General features: G+C 47.8%; 1 protein-coding gene across 1 annotated transcript; it reads right to left on the bottom strand.

Moving 5' to 3' along the window:
• Positions 1-1,738: 1,738 nt before the first annotated feature.
• Positions 1,739-21,755, bottom strand: LOC100772850. Its single transcript, XM_027400967.1, has 11 exons — positions 21,593-21,755; positions 20,889-20,892; positions 17,331-17,544; positions 14,124-14,285; positions 13,160-13,259; positions 11,453-11,556; positions 10,601-10,699; positions 6,239-6,379; positions 4,313-4,397; positions 3,110-3,227; positions 1,739-1,928 (listed from the first exon to the last, which is right to left on the bottom strand). Exons 1-11 carry the CDS (start codon positions 21,690-21,692, stop codon positions 1,739-1,741), a joined length of 1,317 nt encoding a protein of 438 aa, XP_027256768.1. The 5' UTR covers positions 21,693-21,755.
• Positions 21,756-23,339: the final 1,584 nt, after the last annotated feature.

Here is a 23,339-nt window from a genome sequence, read left to right as displayed (position 1 = left end):
GTGATCTTGGGAATAGATAAGAAAGGAAAGGTTAATAGTGATGTTTGTATGTCAAGTTGACAAAGGATCAATGGGAGGAACATGGAGAGGAGGTGAGTCAAAAATCTCTTCAGCCCACATGTCCAGAACTCTGTGGAGTTCTGTTTCATCCTCTGCAGCCAAAGTCCCTCACTTTGCTTAGACTGGACCCAAACTTGGTGTCAAAGTTCTGGCTCACTGTGGGCTCTCCCTGTAGGCCCATACAGCTGCAAAGCTGGCTGTGTGGCAGCAAAAGACACAGTCTGCACAGCACTATGGAAGCCGTGCTTCTGTGAGCCTTGTTTCTTTACTGACTCATCAATTTTCAAAAGCATTTCAGGGCATCATCAGCTGCTTGCTAACTGAACCCTATGCAGAATCCAGCATCCCGGAGCACCCAGACTTACACAGGCAACAAGGATTTAACGGCTCACTGAGATGAGACAGGCCCTAGCTGCAAAGACCCTACCAGACATACATGACGAGCGCCCACGACATTTAAGGGAACAATGGAGTCTTACTGTCTACTCCAAAGCCTTGCATAACCCAGGAGGAACCCAAAATAGATCTGGTTCCTACCTTGCAGATCCTCTGCCACCCAGAAGGCAAGTGTACCTGCCTTCGGAATTTCTTATCATTGACTTCAAAAGCTAAGGGGGGAGGGAGAAGGGGGGAGACGGACAGGACAGAAGTGCTGCTGCCAGCCATTCCTCTCCCCTGCCTCCTGAAGACACCCACTGGGCACAGTCTTCTAGCCTGCAGCAAGTGCTTTTTGCATCTGCTTGCCTTGCAGTAGTGTGGAGAGAGGACACAGAAAAACCCACATTCTCAGAACTCCTCATCCATCAGAAGACAAGCCCCTCTACAGTGAGTGGGTCTGCAGCCTCAAGCCCACGCCTGTGCAGGGGCTGGAATGGGGTGGTCAAAGGGGACTGGAACTGTCTATTGAGACTCGGTTGCTGAGTACCCGTTAGGGAGAAACCTCCCCTGAGTGGGGCGCAGTGGGGTGCTCCCACCAAAGGAGGGGGGCATCAGGCAGATTCACAGGGACAAGTAGGAGGCGTGGTCCAGGTGGTTTCTATGTTTTTATCTGGGCTTTTACTCATGTCTTTGTTGATTGACAGACCATAATTATTTAAATTAATGGGATAGAATGCCACATGAGGCTCTATCTGGGCACATCAAGGTGGCTTAATAATGTCTACTAATACAACAAGCACCAGTGAGGATACATCCCCCTGGATCCCACTGTGAGGAGTCTAAAAAGGAGGAGAAGACGACAGACAGACGGCAGGCAGGCAGGCAGACAGGCAGACAGGCAGGCAGACAGACAGACAGACGGCAGGCAGGCAAGCAGGCAGGCAGGCAGGCAGGCAGGCAGGCAGGCAGGCAGGCAGGGGTTGGGGATTAGCTGACAGTGCTCGCTCAGGTTACTCTTCTGCTTCTCTTTTATCCTCTGCTCCAGGTCTAGACTTACAGAAGACGCCGCACTCTGGACAAGGACCGGAAGCCATGCTTCCGGGAGCCTCATTCCTGGCTCTTTCCCCAGATGGTGGCTAGATAGATGGTCTTTCTCTTTACAATGTGGATGCCTCTCTTCTCCTGCCATGTGCGAGATCTCCAGGACTGTCAGGGGAATCGACCAATGTGGGTTCTTTTGTCTGTTTTGGTCAAAACTTTAACTGGAGCCTAATGCCTGACAGTGAGTCTGGTGGGTGCTCTATTTCCAATCCAGGATGACAGTTCCCATCTCATCTTTGACCCTGACCCTCCCCGAGGCATACTTCGTCTCTTGGCAGCCGTTGCAGTACACCGTCTTGGTGGTGCCATCGGGGAATTCCCTCCGCTTGAACCTGGCTGTGTGGATTTCCTTTTGTCCATTGCTGAACATGATGATTTTGTCTCCATTCCTGTAGGACAGAAACACTCTGGTAAATGGTGCCGACGGGAGTGTGAGGAGATGGAGATGAGTGATACCATGACACCACCTGGATTCCCCAGTCTGTCTTGAGGGAGGAACTTGAGGCTTCCCAGGGAAAGCAGGTTTAAAAGACAGAAGAAGCCCATGCTGGCTGAGCTTGGGAAGGAGGTGGGTGAGGGAGCAGGGACCCAGAGGCCTGAACTCAGAATCTGAGATTGGGGAGCAACACTGGAGGAACTGAAGAATTTGAGGTCATGAAGGCAGCATGCCCAGGACACGCCATAGTCAGGAGGATATTGGGGACATCTAAGCTGAGTTTATTGAACTCTTGCCCACGCTATTGGACAGATATGACTGAAGGCCCTGGGGACCTTGTTGTCTGCATGGTGACTTAACACATTCTTGTTGCATTTGAGAGTCTTGCTTATGCATGCTGCAATAGAGTCACACGTCTACACAGCACGGCTTTGAAGAGGTGGAGGCTGAAGGCGTACACTCAAGGTGGGCCAGCTTCAGTCACCTAAACATGGACATGTGTTACCTCACAGCAGTGAGACATCCTGGGACATGTGTTACCTAAGAGGAGTGAGACATGTGTCACCTAACAACGGTTACATCCTGAAATATGGAGTGAGATGATGTCAACCTAGGTGACTGTGACATTAGTTGATGATGTAAACTGCAGGACTACCTTTGTCCCTGAAGTCAATTACTGAGCACAATTTGGGGGCACATGACTGCCCCAGAAATTCTATGTCTAAACTCATATTCTCTCTAAAGAGATTTGAACTGAGGGCACAAAAACTCTTGTAGGTCCAATGGCATTATTTTCTGGCATCATAGTTGTTTTTTAAAGTATGTATTTGATATGTATGAGTGTTTGCCTGCATGTATATCTGCAAATGACATGAGTGTCTGGTGCCCATGGAAGTCATGGGAGGCCAATGGGTCCCCTGGAACTGGAGTTACAGATGGTTTTGAGCTGTCATGTGGGTGCTTTCCAAGAACAGCCAGTGCTCTTAATCTCTGAGCCACTTCTCCAGCCCCCCTTGTTATTATATATAAATGAATGCTTGAACATTTGCAAACATCTAAATGGCTACAGGGATGTTGTAGAACACAAAGCCCAGGGGTGGAGTCTCAGCTCACACTGTCTGGTGGGGTGCTGACCTTTTCACTATCACGTGTGTCCCATCAGGGAACACAGTCTCCTCACATCCATCCTTCAGTTGCTTCACGGTCCCATCAGGAAACACGGTTTTCTTCGAGCCATCCGGGTAGAATTTTTCTGCAGGATACATTTGTTTAAAGTACGTGTTATGCCGAATGTGTTTGGAAGCTATGTTGAATCTAAATAATCTAAAATAATAACGAGAAAGATCATTTTCTCATCAGAGGAGTTTGTAGTCAGGATTGGCAGCCGTATCACCCGATGCCCTGCTGATTCAATTTTAGGTAAGGTTTGGCCGTGGTGGAGCCAGTCTCTTAGGGCCCAACAGTTGGTGGATTTTTCGACTTAGTGATGATGAAAAAGTGATACACCTGTGCTAGAAACTAACATGAAGTGATCTCAGGCTATGATGCCTGGGCAGCTGGAAGAAACAAATGCACTTTCCAGAAGGGCAGCTCCAACATGGGTTCCCTAGGATTGCCACCAAATCTGTCCCCACAGCACAAACTGGAAAAGTGGGGGGGGATGTGGTGCTACTGGGGCTCAGCTGTGATTAGTGCCACACTGAACTCCATGTCTGGGTTAGGCTGTCCAGAACAAGATGGTGAGGCAACTCTGTGTAGAGTAACTGGAGAATTCATGGGGAAGGAGACGAAGACCAGAAAAGGGTGGTATTAGCGGACACACTAGGTAGACCTGAAAAGGACCTGAAGGAGATCATCAAGCCAAGAAGGACAATAAAGAGGGCGGTTCTAAAGAATTTACCCAAACGTAATGGATATAAAACACAATATAATATATTCAGAGATGAGAGGGCCATGGGTGGCATGTTGTACCTGCCGTTAGAGGGCTAGGGAGACAGGAATGGCGGGCAGGCAATGTTTACAGAAATAGCTGAGAACATCCTTGAATTTAATAATATAGGAGTGCCAGACAAAATCCAGGGCATCTAGTTCAATGAATTTCAGGAAAACTAAAAGTGATTCTTAGGGTATAATTTTGCCCCATGTACTTCATGGAATGATTTCTAATTAAAAAAATGCACCATTAAAATCTAGTTGGGCAGCCTGCTTTCTTCTTTCTTTGGTGAATCTAAAGGCTGGATGTCTGCTGCCCCTTCCCATGATGGCTCATGCACCCTACCATCTCCAACACAGGCAAACAAGGCGATGAGCCAGCAGGTACAGGGTGAAGCTTCTCACCGGTCCACTTGTTCGGAAACTGCACGACTTCGACACCATCTGGGTAGGTTGTGTGCGTAGTCTGAGCATCCGCGTAGTAATATATCTGTGAAGAACAGGTAACCCACGCTGGGAGGCAGGCAGTTCCCCTAATGTTGCTATGTTAGCCACAACTGACTCTGATTGAGTACTTCCCATAGGTGAGTTCTGTGGGGACTTCCACAGTTGGGGAACACAGGAAGTGGAGTTTGTCACTCACACCCCAGAAATGACAGACTTGGTTATAGAGAGATTGTAGGATGCCGCTTTGCCCTCAGTTTTGTTCCTGAGCATGCGCTAATAATGCATGACTTATTGGGCCATCATGCCTTATGGGTTCTGTAGCTGGTGAGGTCTGGGAGCGGTACATGGGCCGTGAGTCCCAGTATCCCATGAACCCCACAGTTTTTGGAGTAGTGGCCAGGTTCTCCCAAGTGCCTCAGACATTCACGGAACTGCCAGTTGACCTGGGCGTTTCCAGGGAGGAAGAGAGAGGGAGCAGGAACAATATTTGTAACGATGATGGGGCTGGGGACAGGCAATGGGGCTGGGGACAAGTGTCCCTGATGCTCAGTCCCATTTAAAAACCACAGCCAGGAGGTATTTGTTTGAAAAGTAAGAATGCATAAGAAAGGCACTGCTCTACTCCTAATTCACATTCCTGCGTGGCCACACCACATTGATCCTCTGAGACAGAGACATCTCTCTACATCCACCAAAGTCATATTATTGGGAAATCTGTGACTCTGAGTCTGGGTTGCATTTTTGGGCAGCTTCTGTCAACCTGGCACAAGCAAGAGTCACTTGGGAAGAGGGAACATTAGTTGAGAAGACCCCTCCATCAGATTGCCCTGTAGGCAAGCCTATGGGGGAGTTTTCTTAACTAACGATTAATGTGGAAGGGTCTAGACCACTGTGTAGGTGGTGCCACACCTGAGCAAGTAGTTCTGGCTTGTATAAAAAACAAGCTGAGCAAGCTTTGGGAAGCAAGCCAGTAAGCAGTGTTCCTCCATGGCCACTTAAATTCCTGCTTTCAGCTTCTGGTGATGACTTCTCTCAGTGAGTGATTGCGATGGGGACATGTAAGCCAGGACATGTAAGCCAAATAAACCCTTTCCTTCCCAGGTTGTTTTTGGTCATGCTGTTTATTACAGCAATAGAAAGAAAACTAGGAAAGAGGGCTCTGTGCTTTGTGATTTTAAAGCATTCTCTTTATATTAGCAACATGCCCCAAGCCAGATGGATGTAGGGAGTACTCCTGACTCTGGCATCATGTTTCCCCTTGGCCGATCAGGAGACAGGGAAGGAAACAGCAGCTTCTGGACAGACCCCTGGAGAGAGGCGTCTGCCTCTGTGATGTCACCAGCACTGAGTAAAAGTCAAAGCAGGGGATTCTCCCTCCCAGCCTACACTGAGTCCTATTCTCTCTCCTAACTCACCCTGGTTGCTACCCATCTGTCACTCTACATCAGTCCATCCTTCCTACCATGTCTGCCTAAGAAGCACATTTGTGACCCTCAATGTGAAGCAACACATCTCTTTGCCCCACTGGGCTGCGACTTCCTGAAAGTCACCATTAAATAGGCCACCCGAGATTTCCTGGTCTGTTTTCCTAGGCGCATAGGTTATCTCAGGCCATTAGGAGATCATTTGGGTAGGGAGAGTTCACAATGGCGGGTGGGGTGCTGGTGGGATATGCTTGACCTGCAAATCTGTGAGCTGAGACCATGAAGAACCTCCCTTGCATCATAACACCAAGGACAAAACCCTCATTGACAAGAAGGTTCTGACCTTCTGCCTTCCCCCATCTCCTGACACCAGGAGGACAGATGGACGTGCATCTGTGGAAGGTTTGCTCGTAACTGTGTGGCTCTGACTTTAAAATGACTCAGGTATGCCCGTACGCACCACTCTCTGGTCGGGCTTGACTTTCTTCATGTCCCCATTGAAAAACTTGATGAGGACTGTCTTCTTGTCAGCACTGATCTCCTTCCTGGTTCCATTGGGGAAGGTGATGATGGTTCGCCCATCGCTGAGTACCTGCTCCACCTTGATGGACACACAAAAACTCCCGGTGAAGAGCTGTAACAACCATGGTTACCAAGGTTCCACCGTTTTCCCTCGTATTCAAAGTCACTGTACACTGTCTGCCTACCATGGTGTGTGTGCACTGACACTGGCGCGCACTCGTATGTGCGCGCACATTTGTGCACACACACACTGATGAGCTCCAGATCCCCAGACACACACACACACACACACACACACACACACACACACACACACTGATGAGCTCCAGATCCCCAGGCACACACACACACACATTGATGAGCTCCAGATCCCCAGACACACACACACACACACACAAACACACACACACATTGATGAGCTCCAGATCCCCAGACACACACACACACACACACACACACACACACACACACACTGATGAGCTCCAGATCCCCAGGCACACACACACACACATTGATGAGCTCCAGATCCCCAGACACACACACACACACACACAAACACACACACACATTGATGAGCTCCAGATCCCCAGACACACACACACACACACACACACACACACACACACACACACTGATGAGCTCCAGATCCCCAGACACACATACACACACACACACACACACACACACTGATGAGCTCCAGATCCCCAGACACACACACACACACATACACATACACACACACACACACACACACACACTCACACACACACACACTGATGAGCTCCAGATCCCCAGACTCACACACACACACACACACACACACACACACACACATTGATGAGCTCCAGATCCCCCCCCACACACACACTGATGAGCTCCAGATCCCCAGACACACACACACACACACACACATTGATGAGCTCCAGATCCCCAGACACACACACACACACACACACACACACACACACACACACACTGATGAGCTCCAGATCCCCAGACACACACACACACACACACACTGATGAGCTCCAGATCCCCAGACACACACACACACACACACACACACACACATGATGAGCTCCCCCCAGACACACACACACACACACACACACACACACTGATGAACTCAGATCCCCAGACACACACACATACACACTGACACACACACACACACACACACACACACACACTGATGAACTCCAGATCCCCAGATACACACATACACACACACACACACACACACACACACACACTGATGAGCTCCAGATCCCCAGACACACACACACACACATACACATACACACACACACACACACACACACACACACACACACACTGATGAGCTCCCAATCCCCACCCTGCATTTGATCATCAATAGTAAATGTTATAAGTTGTTTCTCAGTGTCTGCCTGCCTTTGCCTTGATGCTGTGCATTTGCCATGGGTCTGTATGGTCTCTGGTCATAGGACTGATGAACCTGAAATCCTGGGCCAGATGAAATTGCAAGATTACTATGCAAAAATTAACTTTTTTGTGCATTTTTTCCTTTTCTTATCCTGTTGACTCATACACTACACTAATGGCTTTGATTAAAAAAAATCAAATAAGTAACTTCAAATGTATACTGCTAGGTTCTTGGTAGATGACATTACCCTGTAAAGATTAGTGTAAACAAAGACACTGGCAGAAACATCAGTTTGGGGAGTTAATATGTGTATATTTTAAAAACTCCATTAGCATTTATTAAATATGCCACATATTATAACTATTCTTAGTGTAGCTGGAAATGTAGGGTTAAAAACCTATAAGCAGAGTTAAAAACTAGTACTTATGAACAAATCAGAGAGCTAGCCAGCCAAACCCAGCTGACAGCCAATACGCTGGAGGTTTGAGCTAAGTCTATGAACTTATGCCCTTGCTCACAAACACACCAGGTGAATGTACAAGTTGAGGGTCAGGATCAGAAGATGAGTTCTTGGTCTCGGCCAGCCAGAAAAGCTCCAGTGAGGGGGCTGGAGAGATGGCTCAGAGGTTAAAAGCACCGACTGCTCTTCCAGAGATCCTGAGTTCAATTCCCAGCAATCACATGGTGGCTTACAACCATCCCTTATGAGATCTGGTGCCCTCTTCTGGTGTGCAGATATACATGGAAGCAGAATGTTGCATACATAATAAATAAATTTTTTTAAAAAAGCTCCAGCGATGCTTCAATGATCGGTGGCTCTCTCCAAACAACACACACACACACACACACACACACACACACACACACACACACACACACACACACACACACGTGTTCTTAATGCTCCACACAGGGAAATCATAACATCAACCACAGCTGCATGGACCGGTTCTATAACAGTGCTCTGGTAGATAACCAGCTGCATAGACTTTGATGGTCATTGTATAGGACAGTAATTAATGGAGCTTGTAATTTCCTGTCACCTGGTGCCATGTGGCATTGAGCATCCCTAAGCATTTGTGGTGATGCTGGGTCATCCCATACTGATATCTGGTCTACATCAGACACTAACAGCAGACACCTGTGACAGTTATTTGTACATTTACTCTCCCATGTTATCATTATTTCAGTGCCTTTCCCGGTTGTGAGAAATGCCCTAGACTGTGGTGTGTGCTGCTTTGCCAATGAAGCCCTGCTCATCACACTCACCACAGCCCTTGCTGGCATCAGAAGGCCATGTTGAATGACTGAGGATATCTAGGTTTGTGGGACTTCTGAGAGCATGTCATTACTAAGTCATGCATTGTCATGTGAGTTTTAAATTTTACATTATAAAAACAGGATACTAGCCCAGCGGTGTTGGCCCATACCTTTAGTCCCAGCACTGGGAGGCAGAGGGTAAGGTGGATCTCTGAGAGTTCAAGGCCAGCCTGGTCTATAGAGTGAGTTCCAGGACAGCTAGGGCTGTTACACAGAGGAACCCTGTCTTGAAAAACAAGAACAAAACACTCCCCCCAATAGGATATGAGCCACAAAAGTGGATATAAAGCTAATTATGTTCTAGTTTAGACTTTGCTGTGGAGTTTTCATTTTTTTTTTTAGTGGTAGATAATTGCATAAAAATGCATTGGACAGTGAAAGTATAAAATTTAGTCTGACTCACCACAGCCTGAAAATGGCTATTCTGTGTGGAAGAGCATTGAGATGTATAGACTTTGGGTCTGATTGATTTTAGTGTGTGACTTTTCTTACTGCCAAATTTTTATCATAAAGTTTTAATTGAAGTGAATAAAATTTATAATATGAAAAAGAGAAGAATTTCAGCATATCTGATACAAGACACATATAGATTGATTCAGGATAAAGCATCAGAAGACACAGTGATGTGACAGGAACTGTAAAAGAGGTATCCAGGGAGCTGGGTGGTGAGGTCAGCAATGCCCAGTAGCGGACATAGCAGAATAGAATGCCACAGACCACCCGCTTTGCACATCTGTACCCTGTGGCTCCCAAAGACTGGCCCATGACTTGCTGGACTAGCCAGCGCCACCCTGCTCCTTACAAGGTTGTCACCAAAGCCAGTGCTTTGTGCAGCTATGTCTCTTTGTCCAACAACCGTGTGAAACAGCTAAAGGAAGGGTCTAGGAGTGCGGCTCGGTGGGTAGACTGCTCGCCCAGCTTGCTTGAAGCCCTGGGCGCTATCTCCAGTGCATCTTAAAGGACTGTGGTGGTCCACACCTGTAATCTCAGTGGTTACTTGGGAGGTGGAGGCAGGAGAATCAGAAATTCAAGGTCAGTGTGTTAACATGGTGAGTCTGAGTCCATAAAAGCTGAAACCTGCCTGAGAGGAGGAGAGGGGGAAGGAAGAGGAGCAAGGAGACTTTCGTGCAAAGCTGCAAAGTCCTTGCTCATCTATTCAGAGTTCTTTACTTTCAAGGGTGAAGATCTACCCAGCCCAAAGTTCCAAAAAACAAGGAGAAGCAAGGAGACTGACTACTCCAGCAGGAGAGGGTGAAAGCAAAGGTGCTGTAAGCAAACAGCTGGCTGTCACTGCTTCAGCTGTGCATTTGGGCCATAGAAGCTCACCCCTTCCCACCCTCCCCAAGGCAACCTCAGCCCTCTGGCAGCAGATCTCTGGGACAAAAGCTCTTCTTGAGATACCAATGGGGAGGTAGTGAGAGAGGTAGATGTTCCTCTCAGAGAATGTGTTTGTAATTGGAAGCAAGCTGGTCACCAGTGCTGCTCCAGAGAGAGGTGCAATGACCACCAGCTTGTAAGTCCAAGGCAGTCTGCTTGGACTACATACAACACAGACAATGTGCTGTGGACCCCTACCTTGCCGTTTGGGTGCCGCTTTTCCTGTGTCTCATTATCCTTCTTCAGGTCCATGGAGTGTGATACTTCTCTAAGAGTTCCTGACCGTCTCAGAAGATGCTGTGGAGAGTTTATAACCCTGTGAGAACTACAGGGCCAACAACACTGGCTCTTGGGACCAAGCTTGTGTTTGTAAAGGTGTTTCTTCCATCTTATGGACCATGCTTGATCAGTGCTGGGGTGAGCGTGATGAGTGAGTGAATGTCACTGAGGCCTTGAGATGAATCAGTTGCAGGAGTTTAATGGAAACTGAGCCCATCTCACATTGCTGATAATGTTGGGAAGGGCTACTGACTGCATTTGGGGATCCCCTCCCCATTGCCCATCTTTATGTGGAAAAAAAACAATCAATCAATCAATCAAACAAACAAACAAACAAACAAAAAACCAAAACTTTACAACCCACATTTCATCCTGTGGAGAAAATGGCTTAACCCTGTTGCCATTCCTATCAGATATTGTGTAGCTATGAAGTGACTCTGGCTATGAACCTAGGGTATTTCTTTTGCATTTGTCTTTTATTCCATTTATTTCTACTGAAAATTGCAAATAAAAAGAACAGAATAAATCCTCAAGCCACAGAAGCTTGACTCTCCTTTGGCCACTGGTCTAATGTAGCCCTCCAATGACTAAAGGAATGTCATGTTTCTCTCATTTGAAAGGCTGTGTGCCCAGAGACTGGGGGTGGGGGGTGCGTTTGTTGCCACCATAGCCTTCTGTGCTCAGGAAAAAAAAAGGGATGGAGTAGCCGTTCCTGCCACCACGTCCTGGTTTTCCTGCCCCAACTTCCCTGCCAGGTGAAACCCTACCTACCTGCAGCCACAGTGGATTCCGGCAAAAACCAGGGAGGAGCCTGCTTGCTTGAACCTGTGTGAGAAGCTCACCTTCAGAACTCTCTGGATTGGAGGACCATATATCTGAAACAGCAGAGAAGTGCTTTTCAAGAGACTGAGTGCCAATAGCAGAAATGACGTGTTCCCAGTTCGAGTTCCAAGTCCCAGTTTATGTTCCGACACATTCTCCTCCCCCGCCCAGGTCATTGTGCGGAACCGTCGACTGATGGTGTGAAAACCATGCAGTGCTGAGTGGAGAGACAGTCTACTCTTGTTTGCTGATTGTATCTTCTCTACATGTTGGGATCCAGAAGACTAAGCTAGCAGAGGGTGGTATCTGTCCTGAAGCTGCTTTTGCCCTGGTAGGGGGCAGACACAGGAAGAGAAAAGTTACAAACCCAGTGCCAACCACCCACTAGACATGTGGAAGGAGCCGGAGGCAGTGGATAATGAGCACCGTGCATCCAGGGCAGTTGAGAGTAGGTGGAAAGGTCACCGCAGCTGAGGAACTGAGAGCCGCACACCCACAGCCAAGAACAGAGAGAGGAATGCATGCATGCATGCTTGCTTGCTTGCTTGCTTGCTCTCAGCTGGCTTTCTCATACCACTTAGGACCCCTTGATTGGGGAATGGTGCTGTCCGAAATGGCCTGGGTTCCCCTACATCAATTCACAGTCAAGACAGTTCTTCATAGGTATGCCTGCAGGCTGACCTGACCTAAACAGTTCCTCACTAAGATTCTCCACCAAGGCGATGCTAGGTTATGTCAGGTTGACGGTTAAAACTAACCAACACACAGAATATGTCGGCTCAGATATTTGACGACTTGGTCTCCATTTTGTGGCACTGTTAAAGGAGGTTTGATTGGTACCACCTTGATAGAGGAAGTATATTGCTTGGGCCTAATTTCCGTTTGCTCTCTGTTTTGTGCTTATAGTACTTGCCATTATGAACTAGACCTTTGGAATCATAAGCCCAATCTTCCTTCTACAGGTTGTCATGGTCATGGTGCTTTATCACAACAACAGAAATGTAACTACTTCACAGAGGTCCAGAAATGCCACACAGGAGCAGGGAGAGACAGTGCTGTGCTTACCCGTGCACAAGGGTCCAGGGCTCAACATGTCAGAGGGGACTCACATGGACAGCGAAAGAGGGTGGGTAAGAGTCAGGCTACAGGTGGATGAGAGGCCTCTCTCTGCCCACTAAGGGTGCAGCTGAGCCTGGCAGCCAGGGCTCTGTGCAAAGGCTCCGTAGCAGAGTTCATGCACACCCTCAGTCAAGCTCAAGAACACAGAGATTATGATGGTCACCGCTGATGGCAGCTGGAGCGAGGCATTCTTCCTGCCATTGTGGGAACCTGCAGGTGGGACCCACAGGGACAGGAAAGGCTGTGTACCCGGATAGACAGCTTGAGCTCAGAGGGAAGTCAACAAGTGCTGGACAGGAAGGGATACAACAGGCAGGTACTGTCACCAGCCAACAAGCAGAATGGGAAGGGCTAGGGATGACCCAGAAGAGCTGGTTTGGGCTCTGCAACTGTGTTGGGAGAGGTTACCAAGACAGATGAAGGGGATCAAGGAGAAATCAGACAGAACCCAGGGAGCTCTAGGGACCTTACCCACATACCATTTCCCTCCCTGAGCAACCAGCAGGAACTGGTCCCTTGCCACCTCATTCTTCTCACCAGCCATTGACTCTGTGTCCGGGACTGTGGTTTCCGACGGTGGTTCTGGTGATATCCTGTCAAGGCGTCTTTGCATAAACTTGGAAGACAGGTGCATAACCTGGGTATAGAGAGAGTCACAAAACCAACGATGCCACAAGACAAGTAACCAGATGCTGTGCACAGCTGTGTTAGCTTCCAGATACCCCAGTCACGTCTCAGACTCTACCAAGAGCACTGGGCTCTGTTCCCAGAACTGAATTGACCTAATATAGAAAATTCTCATCCATACAATAGGTTTAAAAAAAAAAAGACCACTGCGGTTCTACTTATCTTCTTGCTTTAGTACTGAACGTGCCTATGAAGACACCTGGCTTTCTAATCTATAAAATCAGTTATGATTAACAAATTCCCTAGTCCATTTTGAATAACTGAGTGAATGCTCTGGGGATAAAGCGGGGTGTGTCCCTGGTAAGGCAGTGGGGAAAGAGAAGGTTGGCAAAGCACATTCTGCCGAAGCTCGAGGGCCGAAGTTCAGATTCCTAGAACCCACAAAAGGTCAGGTGAGGGAGGCAGCATGCCTGTGACCCCAGCACCCAAACAGCAGAGACAGGAGAGTCCCTGAGGCTTGCTAGCCATAGAGTGGAATCAACCAGTATAGGAAACATATCTCAAAATGAGGTAGAGGGGCTAGGGATGGGCCAATGGTAAGAGATTTGCTACTGTTTCAGAGGACCCCAGTTTGACTCCCAGCACTTATGTGGGATGGCTCACAATCGCCTGTAACTCTAGCTCAAGGGGAACGAGCACACCCTCTTCATGGGCACATGGATGGTTCAAGTGCACTCAGATGTAAAAATAACTTATAAAAACGATGTGGAGACAGATATAGGGAGAGAGAGAGAAAGGAGAGAGAGAAAGAGGGGAGGAGAGGGAGGGAAAGAGAGAGAGACTATACACAAACATCACAAGTTCCTATGGTCACCTTTTCATCAAAAGACATGAAAGAGAGTCTTTCGTCTATGGAGTCTGCTCCTCCAGTGGCCATGGCGCTGCCGTTCTGAAGACTTACAGAAGGATCGTCATCTCTTTCATCCCATGACGTCGTTTTCTCTGAATTGACTCCCTCTATCCTTATGTACATTGGCTAGAAACAAACAGGGTATTTGTGTCAGCATCAAATAATACTGCCCCAAAGCATCAGCTAATGTGTCTGTTTGCTAACCCCACAGTCTGGACTATGACAACTCCGTGTTTTCAGTTCCCTGGGGGAGCAGGAGGAAAGCTGCTCTTCACACACCTTCCCCCACAGTCTCAGTCCCGAACCATGGCACTCTGTAGTCTAGAAAGGGTTTGATACCATGGTGAACAAAGTATATGGAACCAAATTTAACAAATTTATAGAAAAATGAGTTTCTAGCCTTTGTGTTATTTTAAAAAAATCTATAGTTTCGAAGTGTCATCTTCTAGAAAGTCTTACTATGTTCAGATAACTGATTACACATAATCTCCTCTGCTGTGTCCCCAAATCACTGCACATGGGAGCCACTCGTGAAGAAAAGCAACAACTGCAGAGACACCACAGATAGGCAAGGACACCTGAGGGCAGGGGACCGCAGGCTTAAAGGGCACAGTGAGGGAAAATCTCATTTTAATCTGCTTCCTAATACTAAATGTCTTCATAATGGCGTGAGCTAGGAGACTTGGACTGGATGCTCTACATGCCAGTGAAACTAGACTGCCGTTCAAATACCTGTGACCTGCTTCTTGCTGACATCAGTGTCAAACTATCCCAGGACCCCAAAGACTAAACAACTCCAACCCTCGTGAATTTTGTGTTATGTGATTTCAGTTGATCGTGTAGGGAGTAGGAAATCCACAGCATTTAACAGTAGTTATTTAAAGTGTTTTTTTCAGAGTGCCTTTTGATTGTATTCTTTCTTCATCTTCCCTCACATCCTCCCTGGCTCCCTACCAAGCCAACTTCATGTTCTCTCTCCCCCCAAACCCCCCAAAACAAACAAACAAATGAAATGAAAACAAACTAGAAATGAAAAAAAACAGACAAAACACATACACACAACCAAGCAACCAACCAACCATCCAACCAACCAACCAACAGCAACAACAAAAACCAAAAATCAAAAACAAGAAACAAACAAAACAACAACAAAAAACCCCACAGAATCTGTTTCGTGTTGGACTACTTCTGTGCATAGGCCTGCCTCGGGGTGTGGTTGACACACTCAGTGACACTCCATTGGAGAACACAAATTTTCCCTTTCCTGGAAGGCATCATTTGTAAATAGCTTCTTGATAAAAGGTGGGACCTGGTTTCCTCTTCCCCCTCTGAGTGCTGGGATTTTGTCTGGTTTGAACCTGTGAAGGTCTCCATATGCTGTCACAGTCTCTTTGAGTTCGTCTTGCATCAGCCCTTTCCTGTCTGGGGGATGCTGTTTCTGTGGAGTCACCCATCACTTCTGGCTTTCACAGTCTTCCTGCCCCCGCCCCATCTTTCACATAGATCCCTGAGCCATGAGGGGAGAGTTTCGATGAAGACAGCCCATTTAGGACCAAGTGCCCCAGAGTCTCTCTCTGCACATTGTCCATTTGTGCTTTGCTATGTTAATTACCATGGACTGCAAGGAGAAACATCTCTGATGAGGGTCAAGTTTTATTGGCAGAATAATTGTATTTGGTCCTCTCCCCCCCCCCCCCCCGCCAAGGCCTATGACCTATCTAGTCTCAGTTTCTTGGCCATTTTAGTAGCATCAGGCATGGGTTGCATCTCATGTGGTGGGCCTTAAATTCCATAAGGAGGTGGCCGGTTACTCCCATAACATTTGTGCCATGATTGCACCAATATATCTTGCAGGCAAGTCTGTTTTAGGTAACATGTTTGTAGTGGGTGGCATTGACGGGGACCCTTCTCCTCTGGTAGCCTGTGGAGTTACCTTACAGCACTGTGGATACTAGTCAGTAGGGGTGAAGTTTCTAGCTGGATACCGGCCTGATTTCTCCATTTTAATGAAGTTGTGTCTTCAGTCATGGACCAACACAACCAGTTTGTGGAGAGCAACCAATAGCCTTAGCAATGGCCTATTGTTTGAGGAGTTCCATGGGACCCCTCTGGCCCATGACTCAACAAGATGTAATCCATCCCTGACCCTGGAGGATTTAGTTGGTGGGGTAAGACGTCTAGTTCAGGTATTGTCTTTCCCATATATGCTGACTCCATTTAAATCCCATATATATATATATATATATATATATATATATATATATATATATGAAACTTTTACAGCAGTTGGATCCTGTATGACTTTTCAGAAGGCCTTTAGTCACACAATGCTCACACAGCTGGCCAAAAACCTGAGATATAGGTCTTCCTTCTCTGGATGCTGTCAGCAAGTATTTTAAGCTTGGTATTTTAAGCTGAGTACTCTCCCCTGAGGAAGGTGTGAACCTCCAGCACCATTTCTCCAGTGCTAACCTACAACTGTGCACTTCACACACACATGTGTGCACATGGCAGACCTTTTGACATCATCCCTAGAATCGTGTTTGAATACAGATATCCCTGGGCAAATTTAGTGTGGCATTCACACCTTGTTTCTTGTTGTTCAAAGGTTATCTGCAGTCACACGAGGAGCGGAATTGCGCACAGGCAGTGAGCACTGGTGAGAGACCGATGTCTGATGGAGATTGAGTGACACCCAGCTGACTCGTGGGCACATCTTACCCACCTACCATGAACAAGGGGCAATGGGGCCCACATGGTATCAAAGGTTGTATAAAATCTCCCATAGGACCTCTCTCAGCTTCTACCAGTGACAGAAGCCAGGTCTCAGTCATTAAGTCACAGGGTTATATCTAAGTCCTCCTTCCCCCTGTGCCTCGGTGGAGTTAATGACAGGATCCAGTCCATCGCTTAAGGTAAAGTAGGAACCTGGAATCCTGAGGTGGCCTGCCCAGGTGTCCACCTGCTCCATCAGAGCCTGTGTGTATCCTGGGGACAGAGTAGAGACATGCTCTGTTCCCAGGACTCCCAGGAAGGCCCATCCAAGACTAACTGCCACTTCTGTGTGATTAATGACTGAGGGACAGACTGTAAACCCTCACAAAGTACCTACAAGGGAGAGGACTGGCCTTCATGTGCCATTATCTTTGTAAGGCAGAAAACCTGCTGTACCATAGTGTTGGCTGCTCCTCTTGAGGGTGTGGAGGCTACAGGGCTTTTATCGGAGTCCACGCCCTGCTGCTTCAGAGCCTGCAGTTCCTCACGGAGCTCCTCATTATCCTTAACCAGAGCGTTGATCTGGCTTTGGAGGTCTTTGTGAGCGGCACACCACCAAGCCGCCTGTCTTGTGAGCTCTGATGCAAGGTCACAGATCTGCTTCTGCAATCTCTGAGGTGGGAAGAGAATGACAGGCACTTCTCAGGCTCCCTGAGGAAGTGCCAACCACCCAAAACAGAGTCCTCCCCAAAAGAGATTGTGGACTTCTGGAATGTCATCCACCTCCAAAGAGAAAAATCAGCTTCAGCCATCATTACCAAGTGTGTGCACCATTACCAAGTGTGTCCACCAGGACTTACTCCACACACTCCAACTAGTTCCAATGGCTGGTGAGGTATAGTCATTGCTAGAACATTTCTGTGAAAGAGTTTCACTTCTCTCCCTCAGCCTTCTCCTTGGGGGCAGTAAAAAAAAAAGGAGCTGCCACCGTGAGTCCAAAATTGATTGGGACCCAGACTCTAGTCCTGACTTCACTAATTCCTTGCCACCTAACTGCTCTGAGCCTGTTTCTTTCCCCCTAGAGAGCTGAAACAAAGTGGCCTCAGATTATTATCTAAGAGTGGAAAATGTCTAGCGTGGAGGATTTTACTTGGAAAATGCCACTAGGTTTTGTATCTGCTGACTTGTGAGGGGGATTTGGTACTTTATTACTTGATGCCAATTTTAAAGTCATGTATTTGTTTGTATTAATGTATACACCCAACAGGTACCATCAGACGCCAGCAGAAGCCACTCCCACCTGCTTCCTGAGCTTGGTGATTGAGGCGCTGATGGCAAACGGGAGAATGAGACAAATCAAGTGAGAAAAGTGCTCTTCTGCCTCTTTGCCCAAAGGGACAGATCAGGGAGACAGAGGCACTTGTCCCCATCACAGAACAGTTAGCACTATCACCTGGGATACTGCTGGGGCTGATAAGGCCCTGTCTAGGAACACCTTCCCCCATAGTGATTGCTTTCCCATCAGTTGCTGCCCCAGATTCTCGGAGGCTTGTCCTTTGTCCTGTCACTTTGCTCAGTGTTGAAGAAGGTGTCCCAACAGAGCTCTATAGACGTCCTCTGTGGGAAACGTTGGCCCTGAGGGGTGTGTATGTGTGTGTGAGTGTGTGTGTGTGTGTGTGTGTGTGTGTGTATATGTGTGTGTGTAAGAGTGTGTTTGTGTATGTGTGTGAGTATGTATATATGTGTGTATATGTGTGTGTGAACACTTGTGTGTGTGTATGTGTGTGAGTATGTGTATGTGTGTGAGTGTGTGTGTGCACGTGTGTGTGTGTGTGGGGGGTGTATGTGTGTGTATGTGAGAGTGTGTGTATATGTGTATGTGGGGTGTGTGTGAGTGTATGTGTGGGTGTGAGTGTGTGTGTATATGTGTGTGTGTGTGTATGGGGAGTGGGGGTGGGTGTATGTGTGGGTGTGTGGGTGTGTGTGTGTGGAGGGTGTGGGTGTATGTGTGTGTGAGTGTGTATATATATGTGTGTGTGCTGTGTGAGTGTGTGTGTGTGTGCCTGTTGTTTTCCTCCTTTAAGGGTGAGGAGAACACTTCTCTTTCCTTCCATAGGGATCACCTTTAAGAATAGGACCACAGATCAGATGGACTGAATCTTACAGAGAGAATGTACACATTAGAAGTTTCTGGCCATTTTGCTCTCCCAGTTCTGGAGACAATGGGGAAGTGATTGCATTTTGGTCTTAACATTCTTCTCCCTTTCTGGGAACTTTGCTCCTAACACCAGATTCGGAGGATTTGGTGCAGAGGACTATGGTGGCAAACCAGAAGTGCATCTCTGCCAATCAAACCCCTGGATACTTTTCTCACATAGAATAGTTCTTTTAAAAAAGTTCTGTTTTTATTAATATATGCGAATCGCATATTTAGATGAGAGATTGCTGTGATATTATTCCCCCAGTGCACAAAGTGTCATAAATGCAACCTACAATTCAGGTCTTCCAGAAGGAGGCATGGCTCCCAGGGGACGCATGGAACTGGGGGCCTTGAATCTCCAGTGAAGGACGGTGTTAACTTTCCAGAACATGTGTGCTGTAAGAAACTCTTAGCAGAGGACCAACTGTGTCAGTCAGATTCCCGTCCCTGTCAGAAAAGACCCGAGGGAACCAACTTAGAAGGAAGAAAATTTTGTTTAGGCTTCTGGTTTCAGAACTTTCAGTTCACAGCTTCTGGGCTCTGTCACTTTGGGCTTGTGGCGAGACAGAGCACTGTAGCAAAACTACTCACTTATGACAACCAAGAAGGGGAGAGGGGGAGAGGGGGAGAGAGATAGGAAGGGAGGCAGAGGGGGAGACAGAGGGGAGGGGGGGAGGGGAGAGAGGGAGGGAGACAGACAGAGGGGGAGAGAGTGAGAGAGAGTGAGAGAGAATGGCCTGGGACTTCACTAGTTCTTTCAAAGGCATGTTCCTAATGACCTAACTTAGCCTTAGCCTCCACCACCTACCAATAGCAGCACCTACTGGACATCAGTGTTGCACATATGATCTTTGGGGGGGACATCTGAAATTCAAACTGTAACTCCAACCCACAGTAGTTCTCAGACCCTAGTAAACCTTGACATCAACAAGCCACCCACCTGGGAAGAGGGATGGGCAGCGTGTCAGTGACCAGGGGCCAAACTCATGAGATAACTCAAGGTGACTTCTGCTTCACCTTCCCCGTGGTGAAAACACCATTTTTTTTTTTTTTTTTTTTTGTTTTTTGTTTTTTGAGGCAGGGTTTCTCTGTGGCTTTGGAGGCTGTCCTGGAACTAGCTCTTGTAGACCAGGCTGGTCTCGAACTCACAGAGATCCCCCTACCTCTGCCTCCCAAGTGTTGGGATTAAAGGAGTGCGCCACCAACGCCCGGCAGAAAACACCATTTTCTGAACACTTCCTCATTACATGACATAGTGCCGTGACCTTTTGATGTTCTCTGTGGGATACTGTGTTATAGTGACACCCATATCCCTCTGCCTATCTTCAACAGTGCTTGCTGTGTGACCTCTCTGACCAGGGGCTCACATCTTGTCCTTCCATATACATTAGGAACCTAACACAGTGTGGGATGCTGTTCCTGAGGAGCCCCGGGGGCCACCTCTACACACTGCAGTCGGTTCTGCTTGTAGAATTAAACCCTCCCCTCCATCCTTTAACCCCTCCACACCTTTGCTTTCTGGGAAGAAAGCTAGAACATGAATCTTCTACAAAAAGAATCCCTGAAACACTGAAGAGTCATCTCGTGCCTCACAGAAAAGAACATGTCCTCCCCTCCTCACGTGCTCTGTGAGGGCTATGTACCAAGGCCCCCACCTCTACATGCTTGGGCTACTTGGTGACTTCACCTATGGTCTCTGAGCCCCTTACTGCAAGGGGATCCTCACACATTCAGTCAAAAGGCCCCAGGTTTCTTGTGGCAGCCACCAAGCATAGGCTCTGTGACATTAGCAGGCCTCCTAAGGAACCTAATACCCCACTCAGTACTGACAAAATGTAAGATATGGTTAGGTAAGGACCTAGTACTAAATTAACACTGTCAATATCAAGGTCATGTTAGTCATGCCACTATATCCTCAGTGTCCACAGTGAGCCCTCAGATATACTGTGATTGATGTATTGCTAGCTTTCAAACAGCGACTGGAATCAGAAAGTTTTAATCTTCACACCCCAGGTTTTCTGTGGGCCTCTTCAGTTGACCCAGTGGAAGCTGCAGCTTTGTTCTGACAATAAACAGGGTCAGATCCTAAGAGAAGTGACAGCCTCCCATGAAACAAATAAAACAAAAGACTGGATATGTGGAAGCAATGTGCACATGTGTGCGTGCGTGCGTGCGTGCGTGCGTGCGTGTGTGTGTGTGTGTGTGTGTGTGTGTGTGTGTTTGTAAGGATTGGGGAGTTTCCTGGCATGATTTAAGGACTGCAAATGTCCTGAAAAATCTGACGCATTTTCAGAAGCCTGACACCTTCTCGTGGACTAGAAGAAGGGAGCCACGGTGTTCTGTATTCTCAGCTCTTCACCTGTCACTCAAAGGCATCCCAGAGGCTGGACCAGCTCAGAGCGAGATCACACTGAGCTACAACCAGAGTTGTAGAAAGGAATGGCAGGTCTCAAGACAAGAGGCAGAGTTCTACCCAATCCATTCCCCATCCAAGGGACATGCTGCTTCTTGGCCTGGCTTACCTCCTCAGGCTTGCTGCCCTCCCCAGGGCCCTGAGCTGTAGCATCGGTCTTCTTCTCATGGTTGGCCCCTGCTCCCTGACTCGGGTCCTCTAGCATCGTTTGACTTCACTGACTCTGTAGCCTCGAGGTGACCAGTAAGCATTCTGATTGCAAAGGAGAAGGGTCACGGGGGCTTCTTGGTGCATCCCATCTCTGTCCCTCTGGTTATCAGCTGATGGTCTTCCAATCCTCCCACTTAGGATGGAGAAAGCCCAGCCATGCTTCACTGAGTCTCCCACCCTACTGCCTGGAAGTCTCCACCTGGAGCTGACCAAGAAAAGGTTTCCATGTCTGGAAACCACAGACTGGAAAGGACCTGGCCACTTACAAGTGGTGTGTCCCCAAAGGTGGGTGGGAGATGCTTTGATTTGGGGAGTCAGCATGGTGCCTGATCACGTGAGTGATCACCACCAGCATTACCTTGAGGTGAGCAGGGCCTCAAGAGGGCACCTGGGAAGTCTTAGTCCTTCATCAGACCTCTGCTATGAATGCCTTTGACTGCCTCTCAACAGGACAAACCTCTGTCCCCAACCTACAACTCCATAACCTAAAGTAATGATGACATAGAAGCAGGGGTTCATGGAAACCTTAGAGTTGGAGCCTTGGGGGAAGAGCCCAGCAAGAGACAGCTCAGTGGAGAGGAAAAGCGAGGAGCAGCCTTCCATGGGATAACACAGGCACCAGCAACTAAATAACTCCCCTCCCACTGGCCACCAAAGCCCCACTACAGCTAATTCCCACCCCCTTTCCAGTGTAGGGGATGGTGACCACTGGCGGGTTTGGGAAAGAAACTGAGGACTGGTTAATGGCAGGGTCTCTCAGGCAGAACCTTTGGGAATGTCCTAACCCCAAATCATAAATATAGCAACACATTTCCTGTTTTCTACACATAAATACTTGTGTTCACAAACTTAGGCCATATGTTTAAACAAAAAATGAGAAGCTGAGCCACAGTGACAGGGAATCTGGCTGGAGACAAGGTGTTTCCTAGTGAGAGACAGACAAAGGCATCTATATAGCAGAGCTATTCGCAGCCCACCTCATCCTTGCTGGCCCCAGGCCCCATGGTTTTCTGCCAAATTGGACTGGCATCCATGGTTTCTCAGCAGAGGGACTCAACACTCCCCAACTTTGGCACCTAAACCCCTCTCTCCAGGGAGTACCCTCCCTCCATGCCCCCCCCAAGGCATCCTGGGTCATTTCACCTAGCCTAAGATGGTGGCTTCTGCCAAGACATTGCTCATCTAGGCCATATCCCAACAGCTCTCTGTGCCCTCCACACATCTAGCTTTAGAACTCCAGGGAACCTGCCCATTCTAAACTGACTCTCTGTCTTAAAGGGCCAGGCCGACCCATGCAGCCTTGGGATTTTACAAGGTTAAACAGCAATTACCCATGATGCAGCTAGAGTAAGCGCATGTCCATCTGCATAGAGAAGGGGAGGGGGCCCGATTGTCTGCCCCGTTGGTGATGACGATACCAAGTTTTCCACAGGCAACAGTGAAAACTCAATTCTCTCAGCACATGTTCTTGAAAAACTATAAAGTTCCTTCAAAATAAAAACAAAGCTGCTTAGAGACATTTGCAGGGAGAATATGATCTCTATGAAGCTAAACAGGAGACACAAGGCAAAATTTCAATATTCCACAGAATGCTTCTTCTGCTAAATAGTTCCTCTGGGTTTTGTGACTAAGTGCAAGGATG

Source organism: Cricetulus griseus, chromosome 2 (assembly GCF_003668045.3).
Source record: "Cricetulus griseus strain 17A/GY chromosome 2, alternate assembly CriGri-PICRH-1.0, whole genome shotgun sequence".
NCBI classification, from domain to species: Eukaryota; Metazoa; Chordata; class Mammalia; order Rodentia; family Cricetidae; genus Cricetulus; species Cricetulus griseus.
Note: the sequence above shows the minus strand (reverse complement) of the source record. Positions and strands in the feature narration are given on the sequence as shown.

Coding starts and splice junctions, on each gene's coding strand:
- LOC100772850 (XM_027400967.1), bottom strand. CDS start 21,692: ATGCTAGAGGACCCGAGTCAGGGAGCAGGGGCCAACCATGAGAAGAAG. Junction 10,700..11,452: donor GGAATCCACTGTGGCTGCAG/GTAGGTAGGGTT, acceptor AACTCTCCACAG/CATCTTCTGAGACGGTCAGG. Junction 1,929..3,109: donor ACACACGTGATAGTGAAAAG/GTCAGCACCCCA, acceptor TCTGTCCTACAG/GAATGGAGACAAAATCATCA.